The sequence below is a fragment of the Plecotus auritus genome, assembly GCF_963455305.1.
Source record: "Plecotus auritus genome assembly, chromosome: 10".
NCBI lineage: Eukaryota > Metazoa > Chordata > Mammalia > Chiroptera > Vespertilionidae > Plecotus > Plecotus auritus.
In genome coordinates this window covers 1,395,785-1,404,730 of record NC_137785.1, presented here as the reverse complement: position 1 = coordinate 1,404,730, position 8,946 = coordinate 1,395,785, and the positions used below count along the sequence as shown (strand labels likewise).

Below are 8,946 nucleotides of genomic sequence, written 5' to 3'. Positions count from 1 at the left end.
GCTCATGAGCCGCCGTTTGCTGACCACGGGCTTAGACTTAAATGAGAGTGGCTCTGAATGTTAGCAATGCAGAGTAAATGTGTAAGTATATGGTATAAGTTGGCTTCAGTTATACACAGCATTAAAACTGAAGAAAACAATTTTCCTTCCAGGATTCAAAACTGATGGTTCCATATGGCAAAGGAGTCACTTGAGTCACTGAGGAATGAGGGAAATTTAAGCAGATGTCTTAAATGCTGCACAGTCCTCCTTCAGTTAAAATAATAAGTTTATTTAAACAATTTGAAAAAGATCCTGAGCTGACATTTTCACAAAGCAGATACAGTGCAAAGAAATGTATGAAAAAAAATGTTCACCATAAAAAATTCTTAGGTAAATGAAATTAAAACAAAAACGAGTTAACACAATGTTCATTTCCGGGGTTATTATTTGAAAAGGTTAACCACTGTATGTCCTTGCAGGGTAGCAGAAACACTGGAATTTTTATATACTATGCGTTAGTGGGAAGGCAAAGGGAATGACCATTTTGGATCACAGTTCCCCGTATCTTAAATATAAATCATTCATATACACAACAGTTTGATAAGTTAAAATCTCTGTCTATATACACAACTGATTGCAAATATTCCCAGAAGACTTAATTATAATACCCCAAACCTGGAAATAACAACGAACATAGAGATCAATAGATAACGTGGTTATTCACAGAACCCAGTAGTGCTCAGCAATTTAAAAAATTCACATAAGCATTTGTATTGAATCTCAAAATGACTATGTAGCATGGAAGAAAGCAGTATTTGTTAAAGTGTACACACCAAATAGTGCCTATAAAATTATGAACGGTATGAACTATTCTATTGTAAAGAAAGGAAAATCCATGACTGCATGGTGGGCCAATAAAGGCAGAAAGAGATTATAACAGGGTATTAGGAAAATACAGGATGTGGGAAAAGAAGGTTCGGAGTTGCTGGTATGGAAAATGCCACAATAATTAATAATAAAGGGATAAACTCTGCCCCGGCCAGTGTCCTCAGCTGGCTGAGTGTCATCCCATTCACGGACAGGTCTCTGGTTTGATTCCAGGTCAGTGCACATTCCCAAATGGATCCCCAGTTGGAGGCATTCAGGAGGCAGCAGATCTATGTTTATCTCTCTCTTCCCCTCTCTACTTCTCCCTTCCCCCCAAAAAAAGAATAGAAGTATTTTCTAAAATATTTTTTAAAAGAATAATCTGTGTTTTGCAAACATACAACTGTAAGCCTATGGTTGCCTCACCCTGTGTAGGAGTTACAGGTGGTGTATGTCACATGTGACAGTTTCACAGCTTTCTCTCTAGGTCAGGGCTCACCAAATAGCACACATGAGAAAGGTGCACTTTGTTGCACGTCAGTTCTCATTTCCTGGGGGACCAGCCTTGCCTCAGTGGCAGCAAATGTTGTCAAGCATGGAAGACTATTGCCATTGGAATCAACAGGAATGTTGACTGGTTACAAAAGACACATTCTGAGAGTGATGACAGGGTTATCCTTCCCTAGCTTTGAGGTCATGACTGTTGAGCAACAACCTTGAGATGAACACCCTAAGGGGCCAGGGAAATGCACAAAACCATGAGATTATTTTGTCTGCTAGTGACGCCAGCTACAGGAAATACTGATGGGGGTCCTCAGAAAGTTCTCAGAGATCCTACAAGACACAGGCCCCGGAGTAATTTTGGATTTACGTCCAGAAGAGTCACTTTTCTTCTTGTTTAACTGCAGTGTCTGCCATGACTATGAAAACAGTGTTTATGTCTCAATACTAATGCCACTTCAGTGTCTTACAACAAATGACACCAGCCTATGAAATCTCATACATCATGACACATGACCTCTTTGGAGCACATGGACAGTAGTTCCCTTAAACATTGCTGACACTTACGTAATACATACTGCGAACAGAGAATATAATTCATGTTGTTCACAGGAGAACAATAAAGGCCGCCTATTCAGGGCGACCATTGACCTCTACAATAAGAGACACCGGACAGCAAATTAGAACCACAAAGTCATGCACACTTTCTCTCAAGGCCTTGGTCGGCAATACAAAATCAGCCAATACTGAACAAAGAGTGATTTTCTGCCATTAAACTGTGCCTTCCTAAGCACAGAAAGTTTGGGACCCCACCATATTGTTCACCTGTCCATGCAGACAGATCACAACTTTCCTTTCTATCATCCCAGGGAGAGAATAGAACCAACAAAATTAAAGTACAAAAGAAAAAACACCTTTACATAAAGGTCATAAACCAGAGCAAAGGACAGCAAGGGGTTTGCAGGTTGATGAATTGGAACCTGAAACACTTCATCACAGCATAATGTGAGACCCACAATGTCCCTGAAAGAGGTAGCACTTAGCTGAGGATGGGTGCTCTGGACAAAATCTGGATCAATTCTCTGGTCAGAAATAAAGGAATGAAGATTCATCCAGGAGCTCAAAGTATTCATAATCTTCTCAAGCACAACCCCAGAGCATGCAGGGGTTGTGAGTGATGCACACTCTTCAGGTGAGCCAGGTGGTAGGGGTGAAATATCTTCCACACAAATACTTCCAGTGACATAAATCAGGTTGTAGGCCTGAGTAGGTTAGCAAGTGCGATGCATTTTCTGAAAGTGTCACTTATACCTGAAACTTAGGAGGCATCTAGCAGAGTGTATGTTCTGATAAAGGGGTTTGCATTCAGGTAAATGGGGGTAAAAGCTTCTCCTTTGGTGTTGTTATTCTGAGTGAGAAAGATAAAACATTCCCTGCACATTTAAAGCTTTTCTCCAGTGTGTTCTCTCAAGTGTTGGAGGAAGAGAGATTTGTAGCGAAAACATTTACCACATTCACTACACTTATGAGGCCCTTTTCTAGTGTGCTCTCTCTGGTGCCCTGTGAGGGCAAACTTGTGTCTGAATGACTTCCCACAATCACGACACTCATACAGTTTTTCTCCAGTGTGAATTCTGTTGTGGTAAAGGAGGTTACTGTTGTGCTTAAAAGATTTCCCACATTCACTACACTTATATGGTTTTTGTCCTGTGTGAACTCTCTGGTGCACTGTGAGAGCAGACTTTTGCCGGAAAGACTTCTCACAGTCTCTACACTCATACGGCTTTTCTCCAGTGTGAACTCTCTGGTGATATGTGAGAGCAGAATTTTGCGTAAATGCCTTCTCACAAGAATGACACTCATACGGCTTATATCCAGTGTGAAGTCTCTGGTGATATGTGAGAGAGGAGTTTTGCCGGAACGATTTCCCACATTCACTACACTCATAACGTTTTTCTCCAGTGTGAACTCTGTTGTGTTGAATGAGGTTAGAGATTTGACTGAAGCACTTCCCACAATCACGACACTGATACGGCTTTTCTCCGGTGTGAATTCTCTGGTGGATAAGAAGGTGACTGTTGTGCCTAAAAGATTTGCCACATTCAGTACACTCATAAGGTTTTTCTCCAGTGTGAACTCTGTGGTGTTGAATGAGGTGAGACCTTTGACTGAAGCACTTCCCACAATCACTACACTGATGCGGCTTTTCTCCAGTGTGAACTCTCTTGTGGGTAAAGAGGTTGTAATTGCGCCTAAATGATTTTCCACATTCACTGCATTTGTAAGGTTTTTTCCCAGTGTGAACTCTGTGGTGTTTAGTGAGGGAAGACCTCTGATTGAAGGACTTCCTACGGTCAGTACTCTCATAGGACTTTTCTCCAGTGTGAACTCTCCTATGTCTATTGAGGTTAAAGATACATGTAAAAACTTTCCCACATGTATTACACTTATAATTCACTTCTCCAGAGCAGATGCCCTGATGTAGAATAAGGTTCTGGTTGTGGCTGGCAGCTTTTTCACATTCATCCCACTGGTGATGCCTTTTTCTATTGAGAAATTCGTCTGAAATCTCATCGCGACTGTGTGGGTCCTCAGTGGTGAGAGGGGCCTGGTGCTGGAGAAGCTCTGAGATGGCTGGGAAGTCTTCCCCAACCTCCCTCCTGGTTGAAGGCAGCCCTGATAAGGAGAAGCTGAACCTGGTCCCAAATGAGGCCCTGTCCACAGCTTCTTTCCAGGGATTCTCTCCACTGGCTTTCCTCTGTTGCTGATGAGGGTTTTCACTGAAACAGAAGTCTCTCACACATGCGTCACTGAAGAAGGCTTTCTGCCCAAAGTCTGCTGCTTGTGACTCAGTCAGGTGCAGAGAATCTTTGAACACAGAGAAACACCTCCCACAGAGATGGGTCCTCTGGGCTGCTGGAGCTATCTTAGGAGCACTAGCCTGTGACTCCACTTGTACAGATACGTTCTGCTCAGAACAGGCCTCCGCATCATGCGTTTTATGCCCACAACCTGAAAAGAGAAAAATGGTGATGAAATGAATGTCAACTCTGGTGACGGAGAAGTCTCATTACGAAAGTGTGTCGCACATAACACGTTGGTTCCATGCAATTGTCTGGCAGTAAAATATCTATAGGAAGAATATATAAGATGCTGCTGTGATGCTCGGGGCCTCTGAAGATCACCATACAGGGAAATTCTCAAACAAAATATGAAAGAAATATGGCAAGCACCACATGGAACAGAAGCTGGATCATCTGCTCATGTGTCTGCTAACAGTGTTCAAAAGGGCTTGTCTGCTGGTGACATGGGCCAGCTGTGCAGAAGGTTGCTTAAATCCTATTCCACATAAAACTCAAGAAACGAGAAGCTTGTGTCAAGGTCTAGGGAAGCACATCTGTGCACATCATAACACATGTGCAGGTCAATATTTGAAAATACTGCAGTGAGCGCCTTGAGGGTGGACATGTGATGCAAAAAGGCCACAAAGGTAAAGGTCACCAAAAACCAGGAAGTCACAGATTCAAAGACAATTCAGCAAAGTGTCAGGCATGGGATTGAAAAGGTAGAAATGCGCTGCTGCCAGTGGCACTTGAACCTAAACTCTGTTGAACACGGGCAAGTTCCTGGCATTCTCTGAACAAAATCATTAGGTCAAAGCTCCCCCCGGGTGCACCTCAACATGGCCAGGCCACCTCTTAGATCATCCTGAAAGTTCACCCTGTGAAAAGACCAGGGTTCTCCTTGTACCTTCTAATGTACAAGCACTTAAAACACAAATATTCTGAGTTTTACTGAAAGACAACAGAGGTGAGCAGCCAGCACTGGCCTAGAGCAAGACAGCATGTAATAGCATCCAGGTAACAGAATATTACAAACTATGGAAGGTGGGTCTTTCAAGAACCGCCCATGGTTCATGCAAGTAAAGACCATAACCTGGCATAGTCACAAACAGCCTTTAGCTGAGGAAGGGGTCAGAAGTGGAAGCCATGGATGTGGACATAGTCACCCTCACAGGAAAAGGAAGTTTGAGGTGGGACCCATTAAGCTTTCTGCAACAATCCTGATTCGCGGACACTTCCTGTACTATTTGAGGCAATGGGTGTGAGGGATATTCATGGAGCCCTTCCTTTGGTCAGGGCTCTCCACACACCACAACTCAGCACTGGCAGCCACAGCCCATTTACAGGAAAGTTTGGAAAACTAGCCCATGATCTGGCTGTGGGAGAGAGAAAGCGACATTTGGAAAACAAAGGAAGGAAGGACATCACCTCAGGACACTGGGACAATGTGAAGCTCTTACCTACAGATGAGACCAGTGCAAACACTTCCAGCATCACATCGCAGTACAGAAGTCTCTGAGCCTCAACAAGGAGCCCCCACTCCTCCTGAGAGAAGGCAATGGCCACGTCCTCAAAGTCCATATCCTGTCATAAGGGGGACAGTACAGCCCATGATCAGCTTCTCTCCTAGGATTTTATGTTCATCATCCTCCCCATCATCCACATCCATCTGCTCCCTCGACTCCCCACATCAGAAAAGCACCCAGGACTTGGTTCATCAAAGTCGCATTCTCCTTATATTCCTACTGATATTGTGTCTTCCCATAACAATAGGGGTGGATGAGCATGTATATGATACCTGTGCTCTGGGACTCACATATAGGCCACACTGCCCCTTTTCAATACAGTGGGTGTCATGAACATAGGGTAGGGAGAGATGGTGTCCATAATGAGAGTGTGAGTGATTTGACACTGTTCTTGTCAGGCATTACCCTTGTTGTCTCTCGGATTCTCATTTCAAGACCCCAACAATTATGGCATCACTCTTCAATCATATGAATCCAATCCCAGGGTGCTGAGGCCATCATTTTGCACGACCTGCTGCACGTAATTCATTGAACCACACTTCCCACACTTCATTCCCAGAGGTAAAACATCAAAGGGAACACAAATATGCCATGATGAATACAGTTTATTTCCTAATCATCTACTTTTCCAAAATTTGAATTCACCACCTCTGTAATGTATTTCTCTCTTACCCTTCTCCCTTCTCCAAGCTAGTGGAGATTTGAAAGCCCAGATGACAGTGATGTATGCTATCTCATTCCTATTGATCACTGAACAGCCCTCAACAACAAAAGGCAGGTGTACACGCAAGTTTCACCTAAGCTCTCAGCCAGGAATGTACCATCAGAACACAACCCCTTTTCAGGAATTAACCTGAAATTCACCATATCACATTATCCAGACATTACCAGAAACAGACTTAACATTCACTCCCCCTTATTTAAATGTCAGGGTCCTGCCCTAACCGGTTTGGCTCAGTGGATAGAGCATTGGCCTGCAGACTCAAGGGTCCCAGGTTCGATTCCAGTCAAGGGCATGTACCTTGACTGGTTGTGGGCACATCCCCAGTAGGGGGTGTGCAGGAGGCAGCTGATCGATGTTTCTCTCTCATCGATGTTTCTAACTCTCTATCCCTCTCCCTTCTTCTCTGTAAAAAAATCAATAAAATACATTTTTTAAAAAAGTCAGGGTCCTGCATGCATGAATGCACATGCCCTCTCCAAGGGCACATCACTCTCCCACACCTCTCTCACACCTGCACTCCCATACCCACAGCCCCCATAGTCATCTCCTTGACTTCCTACTCATTACTCAGCATGTGTGGTGTAGTGACTGTTTGGCAAACCCAAACAGGATTAAGTTCTACACCAACTCTGAGAGTCCACACTCACTGAAGCAGCCTTGAGTCCTGCTATGAAGGCCTCCCTCCCTGATTGTGTTTTCCTTCAACTTCAATTACTGAGAACCACATCAGATTTCAGATATCCAGACTCCACCTCAACTGGTGCTGCACCTGATGTCCCTTCTCCAGTCACAGCCTCCAGCACTCAAGTCCCAACACCTAAGGCCCTCTACCCCATGCCCAGTGAGTCTCACAGATGACCACTCATGCCCCTAAGCAAATCCACCAGACTGAGGATAACACCCCAGCTTAGGCTCACAACACAATCCTGGTGTGTGTTTAACAAGTAAATATGCAACAGCTGCAGTCGCACCGTGCTTGAATTGCTCTTTGGTCTCCAATTAAAAAGAAAAAAAAAGGGGGGGGGAACAAAAAGAAGACCTACAACTCCACCCTCGTCTCTCCACTCCCAGCTACCTTTCAAAGAAGCTTTCATTCTGAACTGCTCCTCAGAGTTCCAAACGCTCAGGAACTGGTCTCTGAAATATCGCAAACCCTTACAGGCAAAAGTAAAGGTTTTGTCATCTCCAATGAACATTACATTTCCTACTATGAATATCTGCATCTCACCTGATGGTCCTTCCATACCTCCAGCTGCCAAATGCAACACTTCAAGTCATCCCTGATTCTTACCTCTCTCTCTACCTCCAAATTAGAAAATCCTGGTGGCATAACACTGATCCAGAATTCAACTGCTTACTTCACCTCCACAGCCCCCATCATGGGCCAGTTACCATCACACTCACCAAGACTATCACAGCAGCTTCCATCCTAGTCTTTCTACTGACTCCATCCCATCTATATTGTTCTCCATGCTGCAGCCACAGGGAGTCTAATGAGACCTGGGTCAGTCACCTGCCTCCATTGCTCCATATCTCCCATTGCTCCCATCACCTGCAGAACAGACTCCCAAGTTGTCACAAAGCTCCTCTAAATCTGACTACTGTCCCATTGTTACCAGTTCCTCCTTTTTTTAAGAAAATGGACACCTTCTCATTCCTGAATGATCTGTCTTCACTCTGAGCCTTTGCACACATAGGAACCTATGCCTGGAAAAACCTCTCACATCCCATTCCACTGGTTGCCAAAAACAAGGACCACTCACAGGACACTAGACCTGGACTTAGAATTCTGGGCTTGGTGTCTCATCAAGGTCCACAGATAAAAAGGCTGGACAGTCCCAGGGGACCACTACCTCAGATGTCACTAGACTGGGAGGCCCTGAAACAAGTTCCACAAACCAGTCCCCCTACGCGATTCTGCGTCTGCAGGAATCTGGGGAAAGAGGAAGGTCTGCTGAGTCTGGTCACCCCCAGACCAGGTGACCTTGAGATGCTTGCATTTCCTCAGGGCCTCAGTCCTCAGTGCACACTCTTTCTAGTGACCTTATCATTTACAGGACTTCTTTCTGTCCCTAAGTGCTGTCCTCTCTCTGCCAGTCTTCTCGTTCTTCCTCTGAGCAGTTTTGGGAAAAGGTTAGAATCCTGCCTCAGACAACGTCTCTCTTTGTTCACAAGCACCAATGCTGGCACTCCCTGAAAATGAAAGAAAAACTCCTCACACAAAACTTTCCCTCATCTTTTTTGTTGCCTTTAGACATAAAACAGACCTGGGTTTCCCGAATCCTCCCAGCTCAACCACACCACCACGTCCTTCCTGGCTGGCATGGCCGTCTGTTACCCACCAGAGACTCGCTGTTCTGTAAGCTGCGACCGGGGCTGCAGGACCTGACACTGGAAGGTACATGAGGTGAGCTGAGTGGAACTCTGTAAGCAGAGGAGTCTGGAAAGCAAGGAGGCTTCCATCCCATCTGCTGTGGCTCAACAAGCCTCAGACACACCACTC

General features: G+C 44.7%; 1 protein-coding gene across 1 annotated transcript; it reads right to left on the bottom strand.

Moving 5' to 3' along the window:
* Positions 1-252: 252 nt before the first annotated feature.
* On the bottom strand, positions 253-5,774 carry LOC308235150 (uncharacterized protein; the record flags this gene model as incomplete). Its single annotated transcript, XM_080643843.1, has 2 exons — positions 253-4,362; positions 5,654-5,774. 2 exons carry the CDS (start codon positions 5,772-5,774, stop codon positions 2,792-2,794), a joined length of 1,692 nt encoding a protein of 563 aa, XP_080499969.1. The 3' UTR covers positions 253-2,791.
* Between the last annotated feature and the right edge of the window lie 3,172 nt (positions 5,775-8,946).